The 15296-nt window shown below is 43.3% G+C and overlaps 2 protein-coding genes across 2 annotated transcripts; one reads left to right on the top strand and one right to left on the bottom strand.

Annotated features, from left to right (window-relative positions):
* Positions 1-3315: 3315 nt before the first annotated feature.
* LOC145422089 (uncharacterized) lies at positions 3316-9020 on the top strand. The gene is made up of 5 exons (XM_080293402.1): positions 3316-3457; positions 4372-4704; positions 7846-8166; positions 8422-8668; positions 8939-9020. Exons 1-5 carry the CDS (start codon positions 3316-3318, stop codon positions 9018-9020), a joined length of 1125 nt encoding a protein of 374 aa, XP_080149528.1.
* Positions 9021-10804: 1784 nt separating this feature from the next.
* Positions 10805-14867, bottom strand: LOC113017974 (C-type mannose receptor 2-like). The gene is made up of 5 exons (XM_080299437.1): positions 14743-14867; positions 14236-14610; positions 13395-13745; positions 11788-11879; positions 10805-11686 (listed from the first exon to the last, which is right to left on the bottom strand). Exons 1-5 carry the CDS (start codon positions 14777-14779, stop codon positions 11483-11485), a joined length of 1059 nt encoding a protein of 352 aa, XP_080155563.1. The 5' UTR covers positions 14780-14867; the 3' UTR covers positions 10805-11482.
* Positions 14868-15296: the final 429 nt, after the last annotated feature.

The following is a 15296-nucleotide window of genomic DNA, read 5'->3' as shown; positions in this document are numbered from 1 at the left end:
AACTCCCTCGACTTCACTGACAAGGTCCAGAAACTTACCCTGGATCCAGATGAAACCATGGTGTCCTTTGATGTAGTCTCTCTCTTCACTTGCATACCCACCACGGAGGCCGTGGAGACTGTTAGAAAACGACTACAAGAAGACAGCTCCTTGGAAGACAGGATCAACTTCACACCCGATCAGATCTGCACACTGTTAGACCTCTGCCTCACCACTACATATTTCAAATACAACGAAGGCTTTTACAGACAAAAACACCTACTGTAGCCAACCTTTACATGGAGGAAGTGGAAAGGAAGGCTCTTGGCTCTTTCAAAGGAAGAGTACCCAGCCACTGGTACAGATATGTGGATGACACCTGGGTCAAAATCAAGACACAAGAAGTGGAATCCTTCACTGCGCACATTAACGCTGTGGATAAAAACATCAAGTTCACCAGGGAAGACACAAAGGACGACTGTTTGCCTTTCCTGGACTGCGCTGTGCACATTGAAGAGAACGGCAAACTCAACATCGAAGTTTACCGGAAGCCCACACACACGGACCAGTACCTCCTCTTTGACTCCCATCACCCTCTGGAACACAAACTTGGAGTAATTAGGACCCTACACCACCGGGCAGAACATGTTCCCTCTAAGCCTGAAGGAAAAAAGAAGGAACACACACATGTAAAGGAAGCACTCAAAACGTGCAGCTATCCTAAATGGGCGTTCTTAAAGTCAGCAAAGAGGCACAGAAAAGAAGACCAGACACCAGCGAGGGAGGATAAGAAGGACAGACGCAACAACATTGTCATCCCCTATGTAGCCGGTGTATCAGAGACACTCAGGAGAGTTTTCTCCAAGCATGACATCCCAGCAACACACTCAGACAAAAACTGGTTCACCCGAAAGACAAAACTCCAAAACACAGACTTAACAATGTGGTGTATGCTGCACAGTGCAGCGAGGAATGCCCAGACCTCTACATTGGAGAGACCAAACAGCCACTTCACAAGCGCATGGCACAACATAGAAGAGCCACCTCCACAGGACAAGACTCAGCAGTCCATCTGCATCTTAAGGTTAAAGGTCACTCTTTCGAGGATGCCAATGTTCACATTTTGGACAGAGAGGACAGATGGTTTGAAAGAGGAGTGAAAGAATCCATCTATGTCCACTGTGAGCGACCATCTTTGAACAGAGGCGGGGGTTTACGACACCAACTCTCTGCCATCTATAATCCAGTTTTGAGATCCCTTCCCAGACGCCTTAACGCCCACTCACATCCTGGGCCATCTGACCTCAGGAATTCGCATGATAAGGTGGGGCCAGGTTTCACAATGAACACACCTGAAACTCTGGCTGATTGGGACCCACACCCAATTTCACACCTTGGCTCAGGCGATTAGAGGATCATCAGGGGGTCCTTTTGTCCCTCTGTGGGGGGAAACTCCCACTAGGTTTATATCTGGGACTCTCCACCATTTGACCTTAGAACTGAAGAAGCTTCTCGGATGAGAGGTGAAACGTCTTCAAGCAACTTAAAGAAGTCCAGACGCTTTTCTTTGCAAGCTCCTTTGACTACGATGACCTGGATGACTGAGAACCTTCACAGACATATGTAATAAATAGTGTTGTGTATATACAGTTGAGTTATTGCACATAGAATTGGTATTGCACAGTGGTGGTCCATAGAGGAAGTGAGAAGAAAAAAAGTGGGGGGGCTGTGTTATCGGTGCATGTGTGAGTTCAGGGTGGTTATGGCTTTGGGGAAGAAACTGTTTTTGAGTCTGTGGGTTTTTGTGCTGATGCACCTGTAGCGCTTCCCTGAGGGAAGCAGGCTGAACATGTTGAAGCCAGGGTGGGAGCTGTGCTTGATAATGTTTGCTGCTCTGCTGAGGCAGTGGGAGGAATAAATGTCCATCAGGGAGGGGAGAGGGCAGCCGATGATCTTCTGTGCTGTCTTGACCACACTCTGAAGCCTCACTCTATCCGCCTTGGTGCAGCTGCCGTACCATACCGTGATGCAGTAGGTTAGCAGGCTCTCAATGGACGAGCGGTAGAAGGTCAGCAGCAGTTTGGAGTTCAGCTTGTACTTCCTGAGGACTCTCAGGAAGTGCAGCCGCTGTTGGGCCTTCTTGACGACCACTGAGATGTTGTCTGTCCAGGAGATGTCAGCAGAGATGAGGACACCAAGGAACCGGAAGGTGTGGACCTTCTCCACACACTCCCCGTTGATGTAAAGGGGGGGCAAGTCAGTGCTGTGTCTCCTGAAGTCAACAATGAGCTCTTTGGTTTTGTTAGTGTTTAGTGCCAGGTTGTTTTCTGAACACCATGCTGCCAGCTTCAGGAATTCCTCTCTGTACTCTGCCTCGTCTCCCTTCGAGATGAGTCCGACTACCGTGGCGTCATCAGCAAACTTGATGATGAGAGTGTTGTTGTGGGTCGAACTGCAGTCGTGGGTGTAGAGAGAATACAGGAGGGGGTTCAGCACACAACCCTGTGGGGAGCCGGTGCTCAGTGTGCGAGTGGAGGAGAGATGAGGGCCAAGTCTTACAGTCTGGGGCCGGTTTGTGAGAAAGTCCTTTATCCAGGCACATGTGAGAGGAGGGAGGCCAAGAGAGACCAGTTTGATTGTATTAAAAGCTGAGCTGTAGTCCACGAAGAGCATTCGGACGTAGCTCTGCCGCTGCTCTGCCGCTGCTCTAGGTGACTCAGCACAGCGTGGAGGGCTGTGGCGATGGCGTCTTCTGTGGATCTGTTTGCACGGTATGCAAACTGGTGGGGGTCGAATTCTGGGGGGAGGTAATCCTTAATGTGCTGAAGGACTAGTCTCTCAAAGCATTTCATGATTACCGGTGTGAGGGCCACAGGGCGGTAATCAATCAGGCTGGAGATGGGAGACTTAGTCATCACTGGGATGATTGTGGCTGATTGTAGACAGGATGGGATGGCTGCCTGATCCAGTGAGAGGTTGAAGAGTCTGGTGAAGATGAGGGTGAGTTGGTGTGCACATGCTCTTAGTACCTTGCCAGGTACTCCGTCTGGACCGGCCGCCTTCCTGGGGTTCACTGCTTGGAGCACACGTCTGACATCGTGCTCTGTTACAGTGAGTGGAGCGGTGCAGGAACCAGGTGAGGATGAGGATGGGAGCAGGGCTGAGGCAGATGAGTGCTGCTGTTGTGGTGTTTCAAAGCGGGCGAAGAAGCTGTTTATTTCCTCTGCCAGCTGCACACTCAGGATTTCTGTTTTCGCAGTGCTGCCTCTGTGGTTGATGATGTCTTGCATTCCCTGCCACACCTCTCGTGTGTTGTTGCTGGACAGCTGGGACTCGATGCTTCTTTTGTGGTCTGACTTGGCTTTTTTAATCCCCCTTTTCAGGTCAGCTCAAGCAGCTCTGTACAGAGCTCTGTCACCTGACCTGAAGGCGGCATCGCGGGCTTTGAGGAGTGAGCGGACCTCGCTGGTCATCCAGGGTTTTTGGTTTGGGAAAACCTGAATGCTTTTGTCCACAGTCACATTTGCAGTACAGAACTTGATGTAGTCCAGTACAGATCCTGTGAAAGTTTCTAGGTCCTGGTGTTCAAATATATCAGCTGGTCTGCAGCAGGTTATGTTCAGAGTTTGAGGCTCAAATCGGCTCAAAGTGTCCCATTTTCACTGATTGTTTCCCGACGACATGCTTCACGTGTGATATGGATCCTCTGCTGAAGGAATCTGCTTTCTATCCACAACCTGTTGATCCGTGTCTGACTAACAGCAGCGCAGGAAGCCCTGCAGTTACAGAGAAACTGTCTGAGTCGCATTGTTGCTGCAGTTTACCTGCAACTGCTGTGAAGAAAAAGTCTCACTGTGTTTGTGTTTGGTCCTAATCTGCTGCCTGTCTGTTTGACATGCTGGATTTCCAGCTGATAGATGACAGATTAGAAACTGATCAGTCTATTGATCACACAATATTCCATCAATAGAATTGATTTGACTTTGATTTGTGTAACAAAGTGATTTCCACGTCTCCTTCATGATGTGACAGTGTCAGAGCTGAATGCACTTGTAGAGTATCATGTTTTTATGGCTCACATTTAAAGTGTTGCAGCTCTAATGTACAGCTGTCATATTAGAAATAGAAGCAGCTCTGATTTTAGTGCTCAAAGAAATCTATGAAGTGATGAATTCACACATGAACAGTTTTCTGCAGCGTTCCTCTCGGCCTTATTTGCAGCTCCACTCTTGTTTTTGCTCTAATAATTATTTCTCTCCATGAGCTGTTTCTCTGCCTGAAGGAGGCGCCACTCCATCGCTTCATTTAGTGCAGAACAAGAGTCACATGATGCTGCTCTGTGAACACCAATCACACTTTGTACAGCTCATGTTGTGTTTGTTGTCCTCTCAGTGTGTCAGGTGGAGGTGGAGGAGGGAGCGGAGTCTGTCCAGCTGCCCTTCAAAACCAAACTTCACCTGCCTAAAGATGCTAGAGTGGAGTGGAAGGACAATAGCATTGATGACAGGAAGGTCCACATGTATGAGAACGGCTCTGACCAGTTTAAAGAACAGCACCAGGTTTACAGAGACCGAACGAAGATGAATGAAGACCTGCTGAGAACTGGAGACTTCAGTCTGACCCTGAAATACCCCACAGATGGAGACAACAGGACCTACACCTGCACCGTCTACAGCGGAAAGGGAAACATCCTGATGAAGAAACAAGTGAAGCTGAAAGTCAGAGGTCAGTACTGTAGAAACAGATCTAAAAGGTTTTCGTTTGAATTTATTTTCAGTTCATTCAAATAAAATACATTCTTTGATGTCTTCATCTAAAAGCCAAAAATGTCAGGCGGCGTAACTGTGTGTTTAAATGAACAGACTAAGAAGACGATTAAAAATGATCCTAACTTCAAAATAAAAGCCTCTGACATGATTTGAGTTCTAATCAAATCAATAGTTTTGTTAGTTTACTGTATTTTTCGGACCATAAAGCCTAATCAAATCAATAGTTTTGTTAGTTTACTGTATTTTTCGGACCATAAAGCGCACGGTCAATGAACAGGTCTGTTTTCATGTATAAGACACACCGGATTATAAGGCGCATTAAACTCCTTATAATTTTTGCTATGTAACTTTGCACTGTCCACTTTCTGCTGTAACAAAACTAATTTCCCACATGTGGGACTAATAAAGTTTATCTTATCTGATATTAATGACTAAGCTCATATTGTGGATGGATTGTCGCAGTTGTTCTCCTGACTGAAGTTTGGTCCGTTTACAGCATCTTTCCATGCAATTGCATTTGTCAAAAAACATCGGGAACTTTTATCAAGTGAAAAAAAGTTAGCTTTGATCCTCCAGCTTCACTGAGTTTATGTTATGCTAACATAGCTGTGTCGCTAGCGATTACGCAGCATAGAATTATATACCAGATAGCCCAACTTCAGTAACCCTACAAATGTCACTGTTGTGTAGTTTTCTGTCTTCATTTACATTGGAAGTGATAGAAGAGCTGTATGTTCTCAGTCAGAACATGCTATATCATGTTTAGGTAACTAGCGAAACCAGCGTGCTAACTTCCTGCTAACTTCTAGCTCTGTTAAATTTAATAAATTGTGTTTTCATGGATGCCTGGATGTTAAACTTAATTGGTACATCTGGTCGAGTAGCAGGGGCAGATCTAGAATGGTGGCATGGGGTGGCCAGTGCAACCCTATAATAATCCCTTGCCACCCCAAGTGCCACCCCAGTTTTGCATATGACAGTGTTGTTATAAGATAGCATTAACACTTTGAGCGTAGTTACAGTCAACAGTAAATATAAATGCTAAAACTGAAAATACTGCATAGTTTTCCCACCTCCACCATTAACAAATGGTTCAGCTCATAGCAGGACCGGCTTTTTTCTTGTTTTCAGTAGCAAGCGATGCTTATGATTGTGCCAGAGCACATTTTGAACAACACCATGGGAATTTCAGATTTCGCACAGGTGGTTGGATGTTACACTATGGAAATGAAAGGAAGGTGAAAGGAAGGTGAGTGTTATGAACCCTCTGGGGTCCACGGGCACGGTGCACCTCCAGATCACATGACTGATTTAAGGTGCAGCCATGCTGAGTCTCTATTTCAGCCCACATTGAAAGTTTGGACTTTAAATTTTTTTAATTTTAATTACAGGCCAGTAAATCAGAGTTATGATAATATATATAAGCCATGCATTTTTCTAAATACTGTCGTCATGTTTTTGTTTTGTTTTTTTGTCTGTGTATGTTTTTTTTTTTAAAGCGTTTTCTAAGGACAGCGCGAAAACGGTAAAGAAAGAAAAAAGCCACCTCTTTCCTATCGGTGGAAAAATGCACCATGTTGACCAATTTAAAAAAAAAAGTCAGCACGTGGGATTTGGTTGTTTAGGAAGAGGGAAAGTTTTGGGAGTGACCATAACGGCCACGAGACAGATTGAGCGAGCAAGTGAAAGAGAGAGCGAGGTTTTAGATGGAGGAGATTTGTGACGTTTAGTGTGGCGTGTGTAGTTAGTGTGTTGTGTTGTCTTGTGTAGTTGTTCTGTAGTATAGTCGTTTTGTTTTGTGTGCCAGTGAGGGCACTAATGAATGTCACAAAGGCACATTGCAGTGTAAATGCTGAGTAGAAAACCAGCAGAGTGAAACACCTCCTGTTGTCAGGCCTGCGGGTTTGTCCCTGTGCTGTTCTCCTCTGTCTTTTGGTGGACAAACTTTCTTTTTTTTTACTGGCACACATCATTTGTGGGGCATCTTATTGTGACATCTGATTGTTCTCTCATTTTAGTTTTAGTAATATTTTTTAAATGGTTGTACAAAATTTAAAAAGAACGGCAGGTGTATTGGCTGCATTTTTACATAAATAGTTGTATATGTTTACAAAATGTACATTTTATATTTATATTTGCATTTCAAGTTACAAAAATTTACTCAACACATCTGTGGGGTTTTTTTCACAGTTAAAAAAATACTGCTAGGATTGTAAGTTCTTTGTGTGATTTCAGATCAGTATGTCAGTGAAAAAAACAACTAAATTCAGTTGAGCTGAAAAGAATGACACCAAACAAGCCAAGGGGAAAAAATAAAAGAAAACAATTTGAGGGTGAAATACAAACGTAAACTCAAAAGGAGTCAAAAATGGCCGGTTGTATTTCAGACCTCAGTGGGTTCATCCAACAAATCATGAAAAATTAGGTTTAAATTTTTGTTCATGACAGTGCAGATTTCTGACATTTTGTGTAATTTAAGCTGTAACAGTGTGATTGTTTTCTAACAAAAAACAGTGTGAAACTTAAGTTAGACTTGTGTTTGTAAATGAACCGCCCCATGTTGTGTAGCTTTCTGGATTTTATACTTATTGGGCTACATGTTTATTTATTATACAGGCCATACAGTACATAACATCAAAATGTAACTAAAGTGTGTAATTATGTGGACTACAGACAACAATGAAGTTATAGACTATTTATAAGAAAAATGTGTATACTTACTGCATTTGAATAATTTTAACCGTATGTAACCACCTACATGTGTCTTCATATTCCCACTTTAGAGACAGGAAACAAAGTGAAGTGTGGATTGATGTTTGTCTCCATGATTTGGGCCCTGGAGTCATTTCTTCATCTCCCACTTTAAGACATATTAATGTCAGCCTCACACGGCCCACAGTGGACACATTTCTATTTCTAGATGATATTTGGAGGATGGTCATGTGTTTCTCTGCTGTCACAGCTCTTTGTGATATTTGAGCGCAGCTGTAATGTTTGTGTGGTTAAAGCCACCAGACTCCACTGACAAAAACTCTCATTTTAGTTGTGAGAACACGGGGCACCTGTAGTAAGCATGTTGTGTTTGTTGTGCTCTCAGTTCATCGGGTGGACGTGGAGGCTGGGGCGGAGTCTGTCCAGCTGCCCTTCAAAACCACACAAAACTTGCCTGGGAATAGTATTGTGAGGTGGAGAGACAGTTCACACAACATGGTCCACTGGTATAAGAACATCTCTAACCAGGCTGACAAACAGCACCAGGGTTACAGAGACCGAACGAAGATGAATGAAGACCTGCTGAAAACTGGAGACCTCAGTCTGACCCTGAAACACCCCACAGATGGAGACAGTGGAGAATACAGCTGTGAAGTCTCGATGAACGGACGGATAAGATACAAAACAGTGCAGCTCAAAGTCAAAGGTTTGTTTGATTGTTTCCTTCTGTAGTGTGTGTGTGTGTGTGTGTGTGTGTGTGTCTCTGACTGTCCTGTGTCTCCTCTGCAGGGAGAGTTCAGGTCCAGGATCAAACAGGGGACATCAGGAACAGAAGCAGCTCCATTGATCCGACTCCTCTGATGCTGATCAATCAGTTTGATCTGTGTGTTCTTTGATTATTGATCAGTGATGTCAGAGTGGAGTCAGTGTGATGTTGTTGTTGTGTGTTTGAGACTTTTAGTGTCCATGAAGGTCTCTGCTGCCGTAGATCCTCTGAACTGTGACAGAGGTCTCACTCTGGAGGAAACTCTCAGCACTTTCCAGCAGCTCCTCCATCATGGAGGACGTTCCCTCACTGTAACAGGTGGAGGAGAGAGGAGAGGAAGCACAGGTGGATCCTCTGAGGAAGAGGAGCGTTCCTACAAACCACATGATCACATGACCAGAGGGGCGTGGCCTTCAGTGGTCGTGGTCCTAAACACGGCATGGTAGTAATCAAGTTCATATTCAAAGACTTTATTGTCATTGCATTTGAAAACAGCAAAATTTCCATCACATATAAGCAATATTTAAAAATAAGTAGAGGTTAATAAAAGGATCTATACTTTCATGAATACTCAAACTAATAGAAGTCTAAAAAAATCTCCACTATATGCATATTTTAAAGCTGAAATGACTCAGTGAAGTAGTTGCCCTTTGGTTTTGGAATTCTTGAACAATTGTTCTTAGTGGTTTGTGTTCTGCGTCATTATTGCCAGTGGGAAGAAACTGATGTTGAATCTGTTGGTTCTCGTCTTCAGAGTCCTCACCTGTTCCCCTCAGGCACAAGTGATGGCCTAGATTTGAAGAGTCATGGGATATTTTCATGACTTTGCTGAGGTAGTGTTTGTCTGCAGTTTGCTGAGGGGATGGGTCAGCCTTTTTTTTTGGGGGGGGGGGGGGGTATGCCCTGTTTATGATGCATTTTCATTTGTTTTTCTCTGTGGATGAGGAACATTAATGAAAGATGATGCCAGTCTCTTTATGGAGGAGTGGTAGAAGGACACCGGGAGTTTTGTCTGTAACCTGTTTGACCTGAGGTAGTGCAGGCACTGCTAAACTTACTTCACTGTGGCAGTAGTGTGAAGAGTCTAGGACATGTTCTCAGGACTTTTAATATTAACTCCTCAAAAGACACCATGGCACCAGGCATATGTGAGACCAGTCTATAGTCAATCAGGTGTCACAGGTGGATTTATTGGGGACAGAGATGATCAACGCAAACATCAGACAGGGTGGGATGTGTTGAAGATCAGCACATGCCTCGAGGATCAAACCTGGCACAACATCAGTGAGTGGTTTCACAGTGCTGTCAGGTTGAATCAGGGCTGGGGTCTCTCTTCCTCAAACTTGGCAAAGAAGTGTTTCAGCTCTTCTGCCAGTGAGCCATTGCTGGTGACGTGCTTCTCTAATTTCTTTGTTATCAGACAAGTTTGCAGCCATGATATCCTTTTTCATGTTTTTCTCTTGCTGCGCTGTAGCAGTGTGGATATCAACAGCACATATATACACATATCATCCATAGAGATAATAATAAATATGTACAAGCATGCTCACACACAGAACAGGCACAGAGACATACATACCATGTATACCACGATACTCACGTACACTTACAATTTGGAATCGCAGAAATCTAAGCTCAACATATGTTGGTGGTTTCTGTACTCATAGAGGGGGTCTAGTGTACACAGTTCAATGTTGCCGCTGACTGGGACGTTATCGCTGTATGGCTGATTCAGTGGATACAATAAAACACACATCCCAAAAATTTGCCCAAGACAAACAGTCTTGTGTGATCTTAAACAGTAAACAGATGTTACTCTTTGCTCCCCTAACTAGATGCATGGAAAAGGAGCTTTGTTGTGATTATATTGGCTTTCACCTGATTGGCTTTAAGCCCTGGTGCTCCAGTTAATTATACACATGTGAATATTATAATTAAAAGTAATAGGGGAATAGATGAGGTTCTTCTAGTTTTAGGCAATCCATCAGTCTGAATAGCTCTGTCGCATCTGGAGGCACAAAGTTACAAAGTTATTAGGAGCTATCTTCAGTGTGGTAAACTCACAAAGTCTGGTATTGTCAGTGTAGGACTCCTGCATGTATGTTCGTGAGCTACTGAGACAGTGTGTGATTGCACAGGAGCTCCTAAGGCTTCTGAGAATGAAAAGGATGCTGAAGAATCTGCGGTGGACAAACACCTTATGTGTGTTATGTTTTTATTTGACTTTTTTTTTTTTTTTTTTGCAATTCTACACCCAGGTCAAAAATAAATAAAAAAAAATACACTGTAAGTAAGTTATATTAAATATAAATGTATCTGTCCATTGATTAGTTATGTAACTACTTGGAAGGATGGATCTCACAGCACAAATACATTTCCAACCTATTTTATGAGTGTGTTGCATATTATTATACATAATGCATGTATCTGGTATGTTTATAAATGTCAGGAAATCAAAAGCAAAGTGAGACTACACGAGGGCACATGTTTGAACAAGTATGGTTCATTCATCATAATTATTTATTAATCAGAAAACAAACAGTAGCCCAATATCAGAGCTGTAACATGATATTGACAACTTAGCTCTGCAGAGTAGGCAATCATAATGAAGCATTCATTTTAATTTGTAGATTCAAGCTGCTCTTTGCATTTTGTCCACTGGACTCCACAAAAGAGGACTGTGTTAGAAAGCTTTGAGTAACAAACCCTTTTTTAAATACGAGCTTCAATACTTCATAAAGCTTTATTTGGCCGTTGCTGGTTTCTGTCATGTGATTTAAAACAATGACAAAAAAATAAAACAGGAAGGGAGAACCCTAAGTACATGACAGCACAGACGCATGAAAGAACTTATCACAGGAGGATGAGACGGGAAACAGTGAAGGAATAAAATAAAGCAACATCAACAGTAACTGGAAATAAACACTCCAGACTGAAACACTGAGGAATAACACGGAGATGAAATAGAAACAATCAGCAAACTAATAATCACATAGAAAATATTTAATAATAAACACACAGTCCAGAAACTCAAAGAGCCAGGACCATGACAGTTTCAGCCTGCTGTATTTCCTGTGCTTGTTTCCATGGTGACAGCATGTTTGTCTCTCTGGTTTCCAAAAGTGAACGTGTGTCAGCAGAAACCTGTGGCTCACAAACACGTCTGCATTTATCTGTATGAAAGCCAAAGAAGAGGCCACGCCCACAAAAACTGTGACAGAAGAGCCTAAAAACAGATGTTAGCCCACATCTGTGCTCAGACACAGCTGGGAGAATGACGTGTGGATAATAAAGTTTGATTGGCTGTCACATGATTCAAGCAGAAAAGCTTCTGAAACATTTTTCTTTTTCTCTGAGTCTTCTTTCTTCTTCCATCTCCAGCCAAGAGCTTCCCATCAGGCTGCACTCTCCACCTCACACTGACTCTACTCACTCCTTTCTTCTTCAGCTGCTCCTTCACCTGTCAGACAGCAGCCACAATGTTTGTTCTTTTCATTCAAAATCAGCAAATTCATATACATATAAACGGTGTGAGTGTAAAGGTGGACTGTGGGAACTTGCCCTTGTCAGCAGTTCTGCTTTCACAGCAGAGTCATTCAGATCCACAGGAGAGTCCTCCACATGTACTGTGAGCTTCACTACCTGCCTCTTTACTGCAGACACAGAAACAGAAGCTAAATGAAGCCACCATCATTTAAACCATCACTGCTGCTGCTGTGATTGCAGGGAGCAGTGAATGTTTAGCCCTCATTCTCCATATCACACAGGTCCAGACAATGTCCCACATTTTCATTTGATCTCGTTTAGAGAAATGAACAAGTCTCTCGCACAAAACGAGGCTGACAAAAAGACAAGCTCCTTTTTAGAATGCATTCTTAAAAACTTTATTAAAATGAATCGCAGCGTGTCTGACTTTGTTTGTGTAGATGTGTTTTTAAGCTTCCTCTCATCCTGAACAGTGTCTCACACAAACATGGTCTTTGTCCCACACTAACTTTTGGAGGTGTGTTTGGGGTTGTTATCATTTGGAATACTGCCCTTTGGCCCAGTTTCTGAAGGGAGGGGATCATGATCTGCTTCAGCTTCTTCGGTATGTCACACTACATATTGGCATTCGTGGTTACCTCGATTAACTGTAGCCCCCCAGTGCCACCAGCACTCCCACCACCATGTTTGACTGTAGGTAAGACACACTTATCTTTTTCCTCACCTGGTTGCTGCCACACATTCTTGACACCATCTGAACCAAATAAGTTTATCTTGATCTCATCAGACCACAGCTAACCCATGTCCTTAGTCTGCTTGTCTGCAGCAAACTGGTTGTGGGATTTGTTTTGCATTATCTTCACAAGAAGCTTCCTTCTGAGATAACAGCCAAGTGATGCAGTGTGTGGCATATGGTCTGAGCACCCCCCCCCCACCCCCCACCCTGACCTTGCACCTTGGCCCTGTAACATTATCACATGACACCAGGAAAGGAAAATGGCTTTCACCTTGGGTTATACTGACTAGGGGTGGCTTTTAATTATCGATTTTCCGATACAAATCGATTCTAGCTTTAATAACGCGATATCGATTCATTACAATCCTGAATAGATTTTTAAATATTAATTTATTTTGCCCGAAATGCTAGAATCTCAGGTTAAACCTCACAAAATTTCGACAAATTTCATTGTGGTATTGCACTTTTCACTTAAAGTTGTGAAGATGTCACAAGGGGGAGAGAGCTATGGGTCCGATAGGCCGTTGCAATGCTCCTGTAGCTCAAACAAGGAAAGGCCTGCAGACCAAACGCAGCTCATGACTCCTGGTCTGCTTTTCTGTTTAAAAACAGGATCCATAGAAGACCTGTAACATATGCTTTAAGTGTCTTTCATCTAGTATTTGTTATCTTAAATATACATCACCATGCAAAAGTCTTTTTTTGTTTGGTTTGTTAAGCCACCTGACCTGCAAATCACTCAAGCATAAAATACCTTGATGTTGAACTCTCTGAGGGTTTACCTTATATAAACTATATTTCCGTTTTGGAAATTTATTAAGTCTCTGCAGCTGTTTCCCATTACTCTCCAGAAAATGCAGACATTACAGGTGGCTCAAGACTTTTGCACAACACCGTGTGTCTAAAATTGCTTGCGATCCTTAAAGGAAAGACAATGAAGGCTCACCAGGTGTAGGGAGGCTGTAGCAGACAAACGGTAATCTTGTTTCACAGGACAAAGTCTTCCATTCTCCTGAACGAGTCAGAGCTGCACAGATCGTACTCATACCCCTAAACGGGTTCATCCCACTGGCCCAGTTTGAGAATGAGTACTTTGTGCCGTCAGACCAGTAAATGTGTGGCTCTCTGTGCAGGCCAATCCACACCCTTTTACTCTGAGCCTTTTCATGAACTTGTTGGTTCTCTCCGGTGTTCTTGACAGTGGCCAGGTCCAAGAAGTTCTCCCTGCAGTACCTCTGAGCATCGGACCAACTCATTTCTTTATCCACCAAATCAAACTCAGGGTTCATCCGTGATCCTGAAAGTTAAAATGCAGAAACGTTTTGTCTTGTTGCATGCTCAATCATCGAGATAAGGAAATCCAATAAGTTGATTGTATTCATCTGGACGTTTTCAGTGAGAGAAACGGTTCATCATCACCCAAAAGCCTTCTTCAGTCTCAGCTGACTGCAGGTTTCCTTAACCTTTTAAAAAGTACTTTTATGCAATGACTGAAACTAGCATGAAACCAAATGTAATGGCCTTTGATTGCTGGTCAATGGTCATGACAATTTGCATATTAATGATCATAAACTGACCTCAAAGCCCTTTGTTTATGCATTGGGTTCATTTTTCCATTGTGCAAAGGTGTTTATAAGGTTTGGGAAACCCGCAGTCAGCTGATGATGATGATGATGAAACGTTTCTCCCACTGAAAACGCTACGTCTAGTTGAACTTTTTAGAATTTTTTCTTTGAAATCAAAGTTTAAAGTATAAAAGTTTAAAATCAAATGTAGGTTTTTTCTACCTCTGTAGCAAATAAACTGGAGCTTTTCTCTGCAGTTATAATCCCACCATTTTCCTTTTAAAGAGGACACACAGAACTGAACCCCAGAGTAAAAATCTGGTTCATATTCAGAAGTGTCCCAGTTCCTGTAGTCAGCTCCACTCCCTGTGAGCCCATCTGACCACCTCCAGCTGATCTGACTGTACAGACCGATCCAGAGCTCAGAGCTGTGAGCAGCAGGTGAAACTGTGCTGTTCAGCTGCTTCATTTCTTCAGTGTTCTTGATGGAGGCCAGGTCTGTGTGAGTCTGTGTGCAGTAGCTCTGAGCTTCAGTCCAAGTCTTTGCATCATCAACATAGTGGTACTGACGGGGACAGCATGTGGAGACAAACCAGCCTGAAAGGGGAAACGTTTGACTGGGTCAGTTTGTAGAGACACTCTGAGTCTATCTGAGACTCTGGACCTATCAGGGGCTGAGACTGATCTGAGTAATAAATGCTGTTGTAGACGACAAACAGCTGGACTTACCTGAGAAGCAGCAGACACACAGCAGGATCCTCTCCATGATGCTGCTGCTCTGGATGCTCTGTGTCAGCAGATTCACTCACTGATCTCTGTTTGCTGCTTAGACTCATTTACACACATTCAAAGCTGCTTCATCACTTCACTGGAAATGCTGATGTATGCAAAACCTCACTCTGTGCTCTCCATGCACAGCTGTGAGCTCACATCTTATCTTCCACAGTAAGGTCTGATGCACAGCGCTGCTCACTGTCTCCATCCAGCACACAGTGAGAGCATGAGGGAGTGAGCAGGTGTGGTCCTGGTACTCCTGTCATGTTGTTGATCAGAGTCCAGTGAACAAAGAGTTTGTGCAACAAGCCAAATATTTGATTTTGTGCTGCTTCATGAATCAAAATCACAGTAAGAATATTTAAACTAGTGACCTGATGCTGTCACATCACAGCCGCACAGCACTCTGACTCTTCCTCGTATCCACCGGGGCAACTCTGTGCTACCAACAACATGAAATGGTTGATAAACAGCAGCTCAGCTGGATAACGGTTTCTCTCTTCTAAGCT

This window comes from Astatotilapia calliptera, chromosome 3, assembly GCF_964374335.1.
Source record: "Astatotilapia calliptera chromosome 3, fAstCal68.1, whole genome shotgun sequence".
Taxonomy (NCBI): Eukaryota; Metazoa; Chordata; class Actinopteri; order Cichliformes; family Cichlidae; genus Astatotilapia; species Astatotilapia calliptera.
The sequence above is the reverse complement of the archived record's forward strand: the minus strand, read 5'-3'. Positions and strand labels throughout refer to the sequence as shown.

Bases quoted from the DNA above. Each gene is read 5' to 3' on its own strand.
- LOC145422089 (XM_080293402.1), top strand. From the start codon at position 3,316: ATGCTTCTTTTGTGGTCTGACTTGGCTTTTTTAATCCCCCTTTTCAGG. The intron at 4,705-7,845 runs GTCAGTACTGTA...TTGTGCTCTCAG, and splicing joins AGTGAAGCTGAAAGTCAGAG to TTCATCGGGTGGACGTGGAG. The intron at 8,669-8,938 runs GTAGTAATCAAG...CATTATTGCCAG, and splicing joins GTGGTCCTAAACACGGCATG to TGGGAAGAAACTGATGTTGA.
- LOC113017974 (XM_080299437.1), bottom strand. From the start codon at position 14,779: ATGGAGAGGATCCTGCTGTGTGTCTGCTGCTTCTCAG. The intron at 14,611-14,742 runs GTAAGTCCAGCT...TTCCCCTTTCAG, and splicing joins GTGTGTCTGCTGCTTCTCAG to GCTGGTTTGTCTCCACATGC. The intron at 11,880-13,394 runs GTGAGCCTTCAT...CTGTGTCTGCAG, and splicing joins CTACAGCCTCCCTACACCTG to TAAAGAGGCAGGTAGTGAAG.